General features: G+C 36.2%; 1 protein-coding gene across 5 annotated transcripts in view; it reads right to left on the bottom strand.

Annotated features, from left to right (window-relative positions):
• EZH2 (enhancer of zeste 2 polycomb repressive complex 2 subunit) overlaps nucleotides 1–15,006 on the bottom strand; it is a 29,690-nt gene extending 14,684 nt beyond the window's left edge. Inside the window, exons 1-7 of one of the 5 annotated variants that reach the window (XM_069859732.1) lie at nucleotides 14,883–15,006; nucleotides 14,236–14,364; nucleotides 11,383–11,499; nucleotides 9,882–10,020; nucleotides 7,559–7,702; nucleotides 6,950–7,052; nucleotides 6,251–6,414 (exon numbers count right to left, since the gene is read on the bottom strand). In XM_069859732.1, the coding sequence (XP_069715833.1) occupies nucleotides 6,251–6,414; nucleotides 6,950–7,052; nucleotides 7,559–7,702; nucleotides 9,882–10,020; nucleotides 11,383–11,499; nucleotides 14,236–14,364; nucleotides 14,883–14,999 (913 nt within the window). In that variant the 5' untranslated portion in view covers nucleotides 15,000–15,006. The remainder of the gene's footprint in view (nucleotides 1–6,250; nucleotides 6,415–6,949; nucleotides 7,053–7,558; nucleotides 7,703–9,881; nucleotides 10,021–11,382; nucleotides 11,500–14,235; nucleotides 14,365–14,882) is intronic. The other 4 variants (XM_069859733.1, XM_069859734.1, XM_069859735.1 and 1 more) reach the window with 4 other exon arrangements.
• Between the last annotated feature and the right edge of the window lie 1,711 nt (nucleotides 15,007–16,717).

The following is a 16,717-nucleotide window of genomic DNA, read 5'->3' as shown; positions in this document are numbered from 1 at the left end:
TAAATATAAAAAAATACAAGGAATATTTAACCTCAAACTATATCCAAAACACAACATGCAGCAAGACCAGAATAAAACCAGAATAAAACCATAATAAAACTGATAACAAATGTAAAACACAAAATAAACCCTGTCTACTGACATTTGACTTACCACTTTAAATACACAGAGACAGTACTTGGGTAGTTTTGCATATGCCCATTTACATCAGTGAAAACAATTACCACATTTGATTCGTGTATCAAGGAATACTTGCTATACCTCACTTCCCAACCAACAGAAAAGCTTTTACTTCTGTTACCATGTTAAACAGAATTACTCAAAGCTTCTATTAAGGCAGGACCATCTCTCAATCTGTAAGATTCCAGTGTTCAATTTCTATCTTGTCAAAAAATCCAATCCCCCACACTTTGGAAAGAAAACAGACCCATTTTTTGTTTTTGTTACTGAGAAGGACACAAACATTTTTACCCTGTTAGTTTGCACACTAAGCTAGCAGGTGATATGAGTTCAGTCTTATATCCCAGCTGCAGAGTAAAAACAAGTTAGGATCACGCAGTCACTATGGATTAGAACAACCAGTTAAGTCTGCAACTTGCAGAGAAGTGTCTGCATATGTATCTGATGGATTCTGTACATCTCTGTATAAGTCACAAAATGGTGATTCAGAATGGGGCAAAACTGGTAACATTGCAAGTGCAGCATGAGCACTATTACGAACATGATGGCAAAGTTTTCTACCCATTCCTTTTGCCAGAGCTCATATCTACCAGCTCTCCCCCCTGTGCAATCCCCGCCTCCCAGAAGGCTGCTTTGAAAGCCATTTTTTGCTGGAAGTCTTGGGAACTCTTCTGTATCCCTCACTTAACTGAAGTCTGGAAAAACTGTAGCTAGACTCTCACCAGAGCTCATATGCTCATGTTTCCAAATTACATAGTGAGCCTTTTGAAATACCATCCTTAGTTTTCTCTAATTCTCTTTTTTTAAGAAATTCCTGCATGCTCAAGGAATGATATTTTTTAGTATATATAGAGGTACGTAGGTACATAACAATAAGTACTTTTCCCACTAAATGTGCTAACGGTGGCACGCATAACTCTAGGGAACAAAACCAGAGAATTCACTCAAAGGCTTTTTTTTATTAAAAAAAAAAAAGACTACTCAGTGCTAGCTGCCTGTTTCCTAATGCTCCATGAAGGCCTACAAAAGATGCCCATCTGAAAATCTATGATTCCCAAGCACTGTAAAAGCACTTCTACTGCAGTTTTACCACAGTTGCAGTTAGGCAACACTCAGTGAATAAAAAGTACTAATGTTCAAACTGAAAGAAGAAATCCCTCACCTCTTACCCATATTAATCCATAAGGGCTGTTCTGTACCAACATCACATACATCCTTCTCCTTCAATAAGCCACCATCACAGGCTTTCCTACTCATCTTATTTCCAGAATGCGCACAAAGCTTCTCTTTATAATAGTCCGCTATGCTTTCAAGACTGAACTTTTTAAATGCAGTTCCTTCCCTTTTAAAGAACGTGGGCAGAGCTCCCACACATCTTCGAAGTTTTTAAAAGCAGATCCCATTTCAGTGATCTGGTTTGCAGCGTAGCTCCACAAGCACTTGTTTTGGTACCAGTGGGGAGGGTGACCAGTGATGAGCACTTCTTTAAGAGAGCTTCTCTGATGAAACCACTCCATCTTGGAACCATAACTTCATGCTCCCCTTCCATAAGGGAAGGTGTGCTGGAAATCAAATCATAAATTCTATAATGTTATGCCTGTATTAATGACAGCAGCACATGGGAACCTCAGGGAAGCAATGTATTCTCCCAAGGCTTTCTTAAAAAACTATAAACAATATAGTAGTGTCACTAATTAAATGTTGCACGACTTCATATAAAGAAATATATTACAGTTTATACATCTGGAAACACAAAAAAGCTTTGATTTTCCACACACGGAGATACAGATACATAAAAATTATTTACAAGCAAGTATAGGAATGTAATTTATGTATGCTGTTGCTATTAGCACTCTTTCTTCTCCCACTTTCCAGTTAAAAGCTTTTATGTGGTAAGTTATTTCTCATGTTTGACATACCCTCAAAGTGTTCATGCATTCTGTAGGTAAAATATGTTAAATAAAAAAGAAACCTTGCAATTTAACACCAGGTTATTCCACCTTTTTCCAGCTTTTAAGAAACAGCGAGATGAAGGGAACTGCCACCCCCAAAAGTAGAGGGGGAAGAAAAAAAAAATTTTTAACACTGCATCCTTGAATTTGCACAGTATACCAATTCTTTCATTCGGGGATTTTTTCACATAACTGTTTTACCGTCTCTTTATAACACAAGGAAAATAATTTTATGACAATACACAAGAACAGTAAAACATTTGCAAGCCATCATTCCATATCAGACTGCTGCAATGCGCATAAATCAAAACTATTCTTTTCACATGTCACTTGCAGATGCAAGCATTTCTCTCAAGTTCATTTGTGCAGGTACTAAAATGAGTGCCTTTTTTTTAAAAAAAATTGTTTTACTTTATGAAGAAATGTGTACTTTGTAATAAAGTCAGACAAATCAATGTTTGACTTTTTGAAGTAGTGAGACCTCAAAAACACACTACAATTGATATTTAATATTAGAAGCATATCTTGTATTCCACCATTTCAAAAGCATCCAACATAGTGTAGTACTGACAACTACAGCCAGAATCTACCACCACTGTTGGGAGGTATTTTTTTGGGGAGGCTTGTAAAAATAAAGGACCCAGGAGAACAAAAAAGTGTTTGTATAGCTATATTATGACTCTCATAGTAAATTTTTTTCCGAAAAGAGACAACTTTGCAGAATTTCCTAAATAACTAAACTCCATATTTCTTCAATAATTTCCTTAAGAAATTAATTCTAAAACTGCTCACTGAGCACGTTTTCGGTCTTTAAGATTTATTACCTGTCTTATCCCCAACAGGCTCAATTTTCATATTTTTCGTAACGTGAAAGTACACAGGCAACAGTTTAGCCTGAAATGTACATTTGCTTTATAGTCAAGCTATTTGGGAAATTCTCCCTACCTGATATTTTTCCTTCTTCTAAATTCTTTCTTAGTCCAGACATTTAGGCATAATTCCTTGCTGTCAGCAAATGAAGTCGGTACACAAGTTTTTCAGTAATGTCATCACCTGCACATAAAGGGATTGCCAGGTCGTCAAGGGGACTTGACAGGTTAAAAATCTAATGTTAACTTTTCCAATATTTAACTCATTTTTTCTAGAACAAAGATTTTAAACTCCATAAGATAAGTCTAATCTTAACAAAAAATGGGATCTATAAGGGTGAATGAAAATAAAAAAAAATTTAAAAAATCAAACACAGACCTAATGGAATTCCTATACTTTTTTTTTTTTAATTCTCTATGCCTTCTCCAGAGATCTGTGCCTTTCAAAGTACAAATCTGATCACTGTACCCCACCATGTTACCAAAGTAATTCATAAAAAATCATCAACAAAAGCCAGGACATAACACTAGCGCCTGGCAACTGCATGAAGAATATAGGGGCAACTGATTAGGGTGCCAGCAGAAATGTTACCAACTTTTAAAAAATTTAAATTGTTATTTTGTTGTTGAGACTGTAAAAATTGCTAGTGCAGCCTTCCAATAGCCAGAGTAGTCCTTTTTTTGATGAGTCACTTATTCCCAGCAATGAATCAGGTGGATTTTGACCAGTTGTCTTAAGATTTCACAGAAAGTGAAGAAGTCAAACAACTAACTCTCAGTTTTTAACAGGTAAATTACTAGCTCTACACAGACAAGCAGACAGGCACACACAGACAACAACCTTCTTTCTTTGGTGCTACTACAGACAAAAGCAGAAGGAAGCAATGCATCCAAAGCAGTGACCAGTCATTGTAGAGGTAGGATTTGGGTGCATCTACAGGAAATGGCAACTGAAGCATCAGTTTACTACATTCAGGGTCCAGTCTAAAGGCTAATAAATGTGTAAATTGTGCTTCAAGAGATCTCTTTGCAATGATCTAGTATAAAATGTATTTTTATCAATGATAATCCATGTACCTGCATAAGCTGTCATGAAAAGCATTACCATAACCGGGAATTTCACACTCCGTCTCGAAACAAAGGTACATTTTGAATGCTTCCATTGTGGAAGTATTATTCTTCCTTCCTCGCGCTATAGCCCTAAAGACCTGAAGAGATGACTAAAAATCACCAGCAACAAGAAGCTGGGCAATCTTGTGGCATAAACACTTTGTCTTTCACCTGAAGGTTATGAACACAGAGAAAGGGAGCACAAAGCTTTCAGCTTAAAGGATGGTGCTAGTGTAAGAACCGAGGTCCTTCAGGCAGTGACATGACCCTGGACTTTATCACTGGCTGAATCTGGCACTTAAGAACACGTCAAAATTAACAACACTACAAACTGGTCCTTCACAATACTAAGAAAAAAGTGGTCTCACAGAGTTGATGCCTCAAAATTGTGGCCTGGTAATATCAGGCTCCCCAGAGTAGTAGATACCAGTATGCGGCCTGTGGATTCTTTCAGTTCTACTTCTAACAGTTTGCAAAGACAACTATGAAACGTAAATTGATATAAACTAAGTAATTATATATATGTTTATTTTAGAATGGCCCATATTTTTACTGGAAAGCTCCTACAAGTTTAAAATCAGTGAGAAAAACGGCCTAAAACCACTACTACAGAAGCATCTACAACACTCTCAGGTGCTACTGGAAAAAGTTTGTTCTCACTATGTCTGGATAATGGTTTCTTCTTAACTTAAAAACAAAAATCTTTTTGAAGTAGTAAAACCAGAATGGCACTCAATCTCCCTGCTAGACTACTGAGGGTGTCAAGAACTCATAAAATCACGACCAGACAAATGATTAGCCAAGAGGTAGCATGCAGCTTCACTTCCCTGTATTACAGACTAAGGCTGCACGCAGCACTTTTTGGAATGAGTCATCCGGGAAACTAAGATATTTCTATACAAAACCTGCAGCTTCCCAGAACACACCATGTTGAAGGTGGCTGGACAAGGCAGCAGCTATATCTTCAGAAACTTACAGTTCATGTACATTATTCAGAAGTCACTGCATCTTTCTGTGTATTTTCAAACAAGAGCTGCCAACAGAATGCAAGGAGAAAGTGAAACTAACTGACCTAACTCCAAAACCCACAAATACTAAAGAAAGTAGCAACAGGAAAAGCTTCCCTGCCTCCCCCCACCCCCAGCCACCTGAGAAACACTCCAGTTCTTCCTCAAATATAAAGGCAACTAAGGATACTAAAAAGCAGCAGCACTGGGTAAAATTTTCAGTATGAAGTACAAATGCAGGCAGATTGCATGTGTGCTGGATGAGCTGCTGACAAAGCAGAGAGATTTCCAAATGAACACACATGCACACTCACAGCGGGACATGCAAATGAGTAGTTACATCAAAAGGGAAAATTAATTTGAACTAGAGGGCATCATAATATTTAACTACAAGTCAAAACCACTCCACATTTGACTGTTAGGTTCCCCTTTACATCTGACTCCATTCTCAGAGAAAGAATTCTCTCAAGTAGCACCTCAGAATCTCTCTCACTTTTCACACTTTGCAAATGGAAACTAACATCATCGCTAACACTCTTTTTAAATCCTTCCCACAAAAGAATGGGACAACACAAAAGCAATTTGGTGGAAAGGATATAGCAGTTTCTAAAACTCAACTGTCAAACATTTTTCTTCAAATTACCAGGCAAAGGAAAGGGGCTAGAAAGTAACATGAGGGAATAAGAAATAAAACTCTTCACGGATATTCAATTCTTCCTGCTGGAAAATCAATTAAGTTTGATGAATAACCAGGTATTTTTATGGAGAAATACATTCCATTCTCCATGGACAACCTGAGAAAGGGTAACACAGAAACAATAGTAGAAACAATGTAGTTTTGTTGAAGACTGTAAAAAGAGAAGTAATGTTACACGTTGGTCCAAGCAAGGGATTCTATATAAACTCCTAAATGCAAAAAGAATAACAAACTATCCCAAACAAGTACATTCAGGTTTTTGAGGTATAGTTTTCACTTCAAAATGTCAACATTGACAAGTTGTTTTCATAAACTTCAGTGACATTACTGCTTTTATTTTTAATTTTCTTTCTTTCCTTCTGCACTGCATCTTATGACACTTAAGTTTCCTGACTTGTGAAAGAAATATATACACCGCACCATAATAGTACTTACGATGTAAGAAGCAATCATATTTAAAACAGCGTCTACAGAAGAGTGTGTGAAAAGAGTGCAGACTTTGCTCCCTCTGAACAGATTTAGCATTTGGTCCATCTATGTTAGGAGTGCATTCAGGAGGAAGAGCCCCAGGAAGCTGCTGTTCAGTCAGTTCTTTGTATCTTAAAAGAAAGAAATAAAAAATACTTACTCAGTATATTTTAAAAAGTAATTTTTTATTCCAGTATCATTCCATTTTCAGTGATAAATTTAAAAACATGTAAGAAATATGTCCCAGCTAGAAAGGCCACTCTGTCAGTGAGACAACAAGTTAGTTTATCAGTGAGATAAAACTGGCTAGGAAGAATACATTTACTTTCCGGACCATCATCTCCTCATATATATTACTCACTAGCTCTAAAAAGGAGACCCTTTTTTTAACAGAAGCTTTTATTTTATCACCTCAAAAATTAACAGATTATTAGAACCACGCAAGCATCCACTTTTCAATAGCTTAAAAGGAAGCCTAATAAAAACCTTTGGCTCGTTTGCTAGGAACAGCCAATTCTTTTTAAGTACCACTTGGAGAAATTACAGAACTAGCACAGAACCTAGTTGCAAGGGAGACTATTCCTAATCAACAAATATTTAGCCAAATGAAGGAATCTTTGTTTCATAAAGTAACAGAGCAATATATCCCAAGAAATACATCCTTACTTCTCTTTCAATTCTTCTGCAGTACCCTTGTCTGGAAACATTGAGGAAATGGCTTCAAATATCTTGTCAGAAGGAAATCTCCGAGGAGGGTGGGTTTCTTTCTCTGTCAAAAAAGCAAAATATTTTGAAAGCAAAAAAATTATATTTCTGCTACTTTGTTACTTCTAAGAGATGTCCAAAAAAAGGAGTCTTCACCAAAATCCTAATAAAAAAGAAGTTTTTTATTTCTAAATTACAGACAACTTGCACTGTATTAAGTGATCTTCCTTGCTGAGAAAACTCTACTAGTAAAATTTGCAGAAACCATTATTTCACCAGCAGATGGAGATGCCAATTTAGAATACTGCCTACTTCAGAATATTTTATTTTAGGAAGATTAGCAAAGTATTAATAGACAGATACCCAATTGATTTTTGGTGCATTGGACTGTCCAGTATGCAGATAAACAAAAATTGGCAAAAGTACTTTTCACATTAGTCTCTGTAAAAAAAATTTGAAGGAAATTATGCTATCTGAAAACAATCAAGTAGAAGGGTTTGAACAAATTTATCGTGTCATTAAAGAAAGGAGGTTTTTTGTTTTAGTTTTTAAGCCTGCAGACAGACATACCCATCCTGTTACCTTCCCGATCTTTTTGCTTGTCATCTCTTTCATCGGGATTGTCATCTCCATCATCATCATCTTCATCATCACTATACTGACCAAGTGCATTGACCAGCTCAACAAATATTTCATCATTGATAAATCCACATTCTGAAATTCAGCAAAATTTGGAATGAAAAGAAAAGCACAAAGTATATATCAAATATTTTTAACCCCCATACACTTGAATTACATTATCACAAATGTTATAATTTATGAAAAACTATCGTGTATTTTTCCCCTCTTAGTTTCAATGTATGAGCTGAGAAGAGTTAAAATAGTATTTATTTCTTAGACTGACAGCTAGGACGGGTAAAAGGAAACTTGTTGAAATTTTTCTTTCCCTGACTCCCTGTGCTTCATACTAGTAGACATAAATAAACGTTTCTTCCTTGGCAGAAAAAAAAAAATTTGTTAAGACTATTCAATACATTTTATGCCAGAATCCCAATTCCAGCATGTTTGGGTTAAGTCAGTGTGGAGATGCATACAAACAGTCTATGAACCTGTCCAGAGAGATTTTTGGTTGGTGGTTCCATAGTATCCATTTCCCCACTGTTGACTCCACAGGCCAGGTTATAAAAAAAGAATATAATTATCTACGGAAAATTCATCTGAAGGATACAAAGCTGCTTATATATGCTTATTAGCTTGTATTCTGTGAAATTCAGAGGGCAGCACAGACAGACAATAAGGTATTTCCACAGAGAGGAAAATCATAGTTAGTATTGACAGGGACTGCTGTTATTTTAAAAAAATAACAGTGAGCTGTGTGGGAACTGTAGTGCTTATCACCAGTCATTGGACCTGGACTGGGGTTGGATGTCAAACTATAAGTGGAAGGAAAACCATAGTTTTATTCCTGAATAAATGAAAAAAGGCAGCTACGTCATTTGGATGTTTTAAACATAACTGTTAATATACACACACAGTTTAGCATGAATTTCTCTCCCAAAAGTGTAATTACAGACCTAGTTTACAATTCTGGCTCCTACATGGCAATGTCTCTAGATTACTAATTCCCACAGCATTTACATTTCATTAGAGACACACAATAATACTAGTTACTGGGAGACTAAAAAAAAAAACCCATCTACTTTCAATACATAGCTTTGAAGGACCCATAATAACAGTAATTGCCAACATAAATTTGGGACTCAAGATGGTGAAACAAGACTAATTTTAAAGCTAGACCCATTTAATAATAAATTCAATCAATAATAAAAGGCATTTACTAGTAATGTCACCATTTTGACATAACCAGTTCTCTGACAAAGATGCCAGCGATCAGTAAAACCGTAAAAATATCCAAAGGCAAAACCACAAAATATTTCATGTTACTCATGAAACATAAAGGCACCAGCTATCCTGAGGACATTAACAAGACTTGTGTAGGACTGAGTAGCATTTATTATTGAATTGCAGGCTTAACCTCCAAGAGTGGCACACAATGTACTCAAAAATGTAGTTCTCTTTCTCAGTCACTCCAGCATTAACAGGAATGTAATCAATTTTAAGGAACTATTCTCCTTTTGGGTGTAGGGGGGCAGGGTTAACATTTTTGTGAAGGTGGAAGCAGAGTAGTCAGAAACCTTTACAACTATAAAGTTCAGGTTTGTGTAACCCAGTTCTGAGTGGGCACACAGAGCAAGTGAAATGCTGATACTTCACTGAGACTTTAACAAACTAAGTGACGGATGACATTGCATGTAGTCTAATTCCTACACAGTATATGAGGTAAACTACACCTAAGAACATAAGCACACATACATATATAGTGTATCGACAGAAGGATACAACTTTGTTCTATAAGCTTATAGAGCTTATAAAAAGGAGGTTTTTAAATAGCTAATAATTTCCTGAAAGGAAACGCACCCAAAAGCCACAAAAGGTTCTTCTATCAAATGGCATTTTCAAGTGTCGGCATTATCAGAATTCTGCATATTACTGCCAATTTCTGCTAGGCAGGATGCATGTGCAGACGTTACATTATATCCCAAAGCTCTGAGAATAAAATTGAAGATCAAGAACTTCAGGCTGCACCTAGGCATTATGATGAATCACAGCATGACACAGGGGAAAAAGCTGATGTATTTAATTTCTCCATACTACTTCTTTAACACTGTGCCTTATAAACATGCAAAGCAGTATACTAAAATAAGGAACTCTGTTATACCCGACGTTTATACAATGTAAGTATTCTAGAGATACTTCTGTAAGAATCAAGCATCAGGCCTTAACAAGCATTATTGACAACAATTATTTACATAGGAAGAAGTAATTAGTATACCTGAATGTCTGGGCTCACCTCTGTCTCCATGCACTTTCCCATCATAGTTCTTGATCAATTCTTCAATAAAAGTACCATCCTGGTCAAGCACTTCATCTCCCATATAAGGAATGTTATGTAAAACCGTTTCATCCTCTACCTAGTAACAGTTATAATCAAACAATTTCAAATTTTTGTTTCAATTGACCATTTCTGCATTGCTGTTTTCACAATCTACAATAGTTAACTAACTGGCTTCACTGCTTTAGCACATTTACCATTAACTAGATAACAAAGCAGCTTCCCTTATCTTTGTTCAACAATTTTTTGCATTAATGGCTCAAGACACTGACGCTAGCTCCTAACATTAAGGTTAGCAGGTGCTTCCACAAAACTTCTGCTATTGAAATACATTAAGCTACCTAGCTTTAGGGAGCTTGCATTTGATAAGTTCATTCTCCATTCCTTAGTTCACTTCCACAGTAATGTGCAATGGAAAAAGCCCCTTCATTGCTTTGCCAAGGGATAAGAAAATACGATATAAAAAGAATACAAATTCAAGTTGTTTAAACAGCAAGCACAGAAACGTACCTCACAATTAAATCTGAATTCCGCTGTTTGGGGTTTTTTTTGTCTGTATATAGACTAAATGCATTTATACTCTCATGTCCTATCAGCAGAATTTAGGGATCTTGCTCCTCACCTGTATCTTTCAATACTACAGAACCACCTTCTGTTGTTAAGAAAATAAATGCAAACCGTCCTGCTGATCATGATTCTGCAGCCATGCAAAATATCTAAACATTGACAAATTCAAAGCAAGCAGAAAAATGTGGGGAAGAATCCAGTATGTATACTGCTAAAACTGGTTATTTAAATCATTTTGTTATGATTATTATCATACTAACCAGTCAGCAAAGGTGATCATATACAAAATTACATTACAAAGGTTTGTAATAAGCTAAGCTTTTCAAGTAAGTCAAATACCTACATCAGAAATCTTACGTTATGGAGTCTACATACAGTGAAGCTAATGAGAAAAGGCTATACTCAGCTGCTATATAAGAATAACCATTATGTGGGGAGACTATTTCAGGATTAAGTTCTCTTTATTCCCTAAGAATTACTATTCTGCTACAGGTACACTAGCCAGCTGTCTTATGCAAGACATCAATATTCCTCAGAAAACATTTCTCCTTACATTAATTATATATGTTCAGATAAATGTACATTTTTTTAATGCTATACAAGGCAATTGGTCATCTGAATTAAATAAACTTACAATCTCTTTACAACAAGGTTTTAGAGATACTTTGGTTCATTAAGGACAGAGGTTTAGTTTTAGTGCAATCAAAGTTACTTTACTTTACTTTTATTTGGGATCCTACTTCTGATTACTACTGCCTCATGACCAATCCTAGTGGGACAGGGAGGGTAACTGGCAACAGATTTTACTGGTTATTTCTAAAATTAACCCCTCCCTTTTCTCCAAACTTTTCTCCTCCTAGCACTTCAAGCTTACCATAAAATTCTGTTGAAGAGGAGACCAAGAATACATTATAGGCACAGAAGCAACAGCATTAAGAGTCTTCAGTGGGATGACTTGTTTTGGAAAATCTATGTCACTGGTAACAGAGCACTGAAATAAGAGATCACAATACATAGCAACATCAGAAACAAAAGGAAAGTCACAGAAGATCACGCTACAATGTACAAAATTCAAAGTGTTTGTCAAAATTAGCCACAACAGCTTTTGAAAAACGCATCACATTTAGCATCAGAACAGGTTTAGCAGGAAAACAGACGCAAGAATTATCTCTATGTCAGTACCTCTGCTAATAGATCATGATGTTTTTTTTCCACTTAATAGCGGTTGTGATAGTATTTTACTTAGACTATTCAACCTACAGCAAAATTGTGTCTCAAAACAGATGTAGTACCTGTTGCTGCTACACTGATGTAGGGGTATGCACTCAAGCCATCAGAGAGGCAACTGAATTACCCTGGCTTCAGATCAATACACTGCCGAAATCATCTATTATATATTTTTTTTAAAAAAAATTAATGCAGCAAGACATCATATGGAAATAAATCCTCCATATGTCTTGTTAATTCCTGCTCTGGTTCCCCATTGTTGTCTGTTTATCTTTTATCCTGTCCTCAAGTGTTTGATTATGTTCACTGCTTACAACGGAAAAATGAAAATTAACTCTTAATATGCAACTCTGGACACAATGAGATTTTCAACTCTGAGATTCAGAGCTTTATGTAGCCTCCTACAAGATAAGCATGCCATAGAAATACAGACAGTGTCTAGGTTATCTTTGCATCTATTCAACAGTTAAACACAGATCAACTTTTCTCAAATACCTGGACATCAGTATGAAGAGCTCTGGAAAACAGTTACAAACAAAAGCAGTCAGGAACACACGAAGCTAGTGAAAGTACAACAAAGTGGATTTGGAGGTAGATTAAAAAAAAAAGTTTAGAATAGCTATCATAGCTACCTGAAAGGAAAAAAGGAAGTGGAGACAAAAGATCTTTCTCCTTTCCAGAAAGGAAAGATGAACAGAGCTTCACATTTCTAAAGAAATACACAAAGTAATGTAACAAACAATATACAGAGACAGTACCCCAGTAGAATGACACAAGCCAGATCTATTTATTTTTCATCTGCAGCAAATGAATCTGATTCCTGCTGTGTATTTCAGTACTCAAGACTGTCCTACGCTAGTGCTTTATTCCCATCCCAGGTTAATCTTTAGTTTTCTAGCTAGCAGCACTCTAACATGTTTTTCATGCATTTTTAAAGAAAAATACAGAAGTAATAATTACTTTTGGGTTTGGAACTAGAAGTTGAACTGTGCCAAAATTACAAAGTGTTTGGTACTAAGCCTCAGTTATGTTGACCCGTTGTTTTGTATGGAACTCAGCTTAATGTTTATTAGGCTAGCCCAGGACATGTTACATCTCTGGTTGATGCTGGCTGGACTAGCCATTAGACAGAACCTAAGCCACCAGTAATGCCATGCCAAACACAGAAACTCTCAAAATCTTTCTATGAGGTCACTAAAACTTCTAGCCTGTGTCCTATGAAACTCTGAAGAAATTCAGCATATTAAGAAAAGATATTTTAAATTAACCTTTTAAAATCCTCATCATTGCTTTGTCCCACCTCTCTCACTATGAATTACGGCAATCTTAAATCAAGCATTAGAGTTCTGATTCATGAGACAGACTGGATTTGAATGAAGTTATTAGTGTGCTCTATCAATTCAGGCAGGAAATTAACATAAAAGAATAGTAAATCAAGTTCAAAAAAATATGACAAAAGAAAAAAGAAAGAAGAATGGTGAGGAATGATCTTTTATCAACAAAAATAAAATGTCAAAGTTGGATGTGTACCTGAATCAATTATTATCAAAAGTTTTGATCCTACAGTGCAATATAACAGTCAGAGCTGTACATGAGTAATTGCGTAATTATTCATGTTTAGAAGCCTGTTCACATTTGAAGATGCATGCACACAAATGCCTCTCTGAGACACACACTCCCCCAGCTCTCCACTAATATTTTAGTAAATGAAAAATCTGATAGATTGCCTTGAAGATAGAAGTGTTTTCTTTTGTTTCATTTTTTTAACCTATTCACAGTAAAGTCTTTTCATTCTCATTCTACAGAAAAGGAGTTAGCTTGTCAGATTATTACACATGAGACATCTTCAAACTGGCTTAGTTTGGAGCAATTGAGAAAGAAGATAAATTAGCCTGGGCAGAATACAGCAAATTGCAGTAGGCTCAGACCACTGTTCAAGCTACCTACATGAAAGACAGTTTAGGTGCTCAAACTGCACCACAATCATGGAAGTGTTTTCCATAAATTCAGCATCTAGTCTACTTGTGCAACATGAGGGTGCATCAACTCAACTACCTCCTTTTAGAATCTCTGCTGCTAAGCGACTTTAATTAAATATTGACAGCTTTCACATGCTTTAACTCAGTAAGAACCAAAGTAACTACTCATTTGTACCACTGGGGGACACCTCCAATAGGAGCAAGATCAAACTCCCAACATCAGTGAGACAAAACATTTTGGTTAAAAGATGCTGAGGTATGATCCAACTATTATCAGAAATACAAAAGTTTCACCTGTGTGTCATTCAAAGCTAGGTAGCCTGCAACGTATTTATTGGTTTCCAGAAGTTGTATGACAGATAAATAATAAATAAATTCTTTAAGAGACTCATACGAAAAATACTTAGTCTCCAAGTTGAATCATGCTGGGAAAAAAATTAAGAAACACCAATTTTCCATAACAAAACAAAAACGTGCTAACAGCCTTGCAAGTGGAATTACCACAACACATATTAACCAACCTCCCTGGTCCCGCGCAATGAGCTCACAGAAGTCATGATGTGAACAGGCTGTATCCTACGTTGCTTCCATTCTTGATTTAAGATTTCAGTTCTTTCCAGTATCTTCTGACGATTAGAATTAAACATACTCTAAAAAATTAATCACAATTGTAAACATTACAAATAAATTGAAGACTCTAGATTCACCTGCTACCATCTTAAGGCATTATAACATTTACTAAAAAACAGAACCAGAAAAGAGAAAAAAGTGCTCAAAACTCACCCATCCAAATTTTGGTTAAATGTCAGTGACGCTCAATATAGTTCATTATCCCTTTCTTTGACTCAAACCATATTCTCATGTACAGAGTCACAGAGAGGTTTAGTATGTAATTAAATTCTACATAGAATTAGAAAGAGTGTGTAGCTAAAGAAGTTGCCATACTGGCTCTCCACAGACTCTTCTGATACTAAGAATGCCTGATTCAGTGACATACAAATGTATCAGACCTGTTTACAAAAGCATAGAGTTAAGAAACATTTTCAGTATGACAACAAAGTACTTAGTCAAACTGTTATTGCTGGTTTTAACTGCAGGACAACTCATGCTTCAGAAGAAAATAATTTTTCTACCATTTTTTAAGCAGTAGAAACAAAAGATGATATACCTTTACTTCATCTGCACGTCGGAATCTCTTGAGCTGCCTCAATCTCATATATTCTGATTTCACACGTTTTCGCCAACAAATTGGACCTTTCTCAGATTTTTTTCCGGTTTGACCCATGATTTTCCTAGAAGAGACAATGTCATGTTAATATTACCAAATCTGACACCACTGCTTACAGAGGAAGAGTGAAGTTAGTTAGTATAGAGATATTTCCTTAATACCTTTCATATCTAATTCATTTAATTCCTTTCAATCAGACACTTGCAATACCATCCCAATCCCCCCCCCCAAAAAAAAATCCCAAACACCAGACTTAAGTGAGATACCAGAAAACAGTCATTTTAATAACAAATCAGTAAGACTATTCACATTTGCTTTAAGCAATTCTAATGCCTCTTTACAGAAAGGTACCCAAGGCATTTAAAAGGGCGGAATGGAACAAATTAAGATTCCTATTGCAAAGATATACATTGGAATCCTTTCAAGCAGTCTTGTAAATTATCTTCTGGACAGCTAGGTTCACCGCAGACAAACCTTTCCCTCCTTGCGGGGGGGGGCGGGGTCCTCTTCAAGTAAGGTACCAATCCCTACAATAGGCTTCTGGAGTTGATTTCAACTGTCCAGCTGACTGCAAAAAGGACAGATTCCACTTTTACTGATCACCCTCCTAGAACCAAGTGCTTCATTTTTATGTTATAGGACTGTTGGCAATGAAATTGCATTTTTATATTATAATCCAAACACATTGCTAGAGAATATGCCAATCTCCTTGGCACTTCTCAAAATCAAGAACCGTATGCTGGCAACAACTATTTTGACAGCATCCTGAAATGAAACCACTACATTGCAGACTGGCTTCCTCTCAAGAGTTGCACTGCAACAACTTACAGTGTGTCACTGAATAGCTCAAAATACAATTCACAATAGCCATTATGATCCAAAACGTCCATTTGCCCAGGGTTAATACATTCTCACACAGTCATAATCAATTTCAGCAGAAACAATTCCAGCCCTTCTAATTATCAGGGTAGGTAAACACTAACAGAGGTGTCTTCCTCAGGTTGGAGCTGAATGTCCAGTACTACCTACCCTGCCCACACCACAGCTCCCCTGACAGTCATGAGTACAGCTTTATCTAAGTTACTGAAAGCTCTTTGCTGCTGTAGGCAGAACTCTATTTTCAGCAGTTTTGTACATGCTGGATTTGAGTTCTGTCAGACTTTCATGACTGTGGGGAAATCAATACAGACCCTGTTTATTCTCAATATTGCACCTTCATTTACACTGAACACATTTACTTTGAACAAAAGGCAATAGTCTATGAGATCCTGACATCCATTTTTATGAAAGACACTAAATCACATTTTGTAGGTAGAATTGTTGGGTACTTAGATTTAGAAGGAAAATGAATCAAACAAATGGCAGAATTGCCAACCACAAATCATAGGAACCATCTTCTTAGCAAAAAAGGCAAGGCATATAAATAAGTGCCACATAATCCCCAAACACTTGACTACACAGAGGGAAAGGACGGAGAACACACATGAGGAGGTAAATCCGGAGCAAAGCATCAAACATAAAAGTTCTGCCTCCATGCCTCAAGGCAGTAAGCAGAATTCGCCTGTATCTCATTTGCCACAACACCAGCAGTTACAAGAGATAAAAAATAAAGCAATTTTTAAAAAAATCCTGGAGCATTCATGTTAAAGCATGGTAAAGATAATCAGTGATTTGAAGTGCACTATAATATTTACTAGAAAACAGCAAAAAAGCATCATGAAGAACAGAAAATGCATTGAATTATATGCTAAACTAAGTAAAGCAAAGATATGGAA

This window comes from Phaenicophaeus curvirostris, chromosome 6 (genome assembly GCF_032191515.1).
Source record: "Phaenicophaeus curvirostris isolate KB17595 chromosome 6, BPBGC_Pcur_1.0, whole genome shotgun sequence".
Taxonomy (NCBI): Eukaryota; Metazoa; Chordata; class Aves; order Cuculiformes; family Cuculidae; genus Phaenicophaeus; species Phaenicophaeus curvirostris.
The sequence above is the reverse complement of the archived record's forward strand: the minus strand, read 5'-3'. Positions and strand labels throughout refer to the sequence as shown.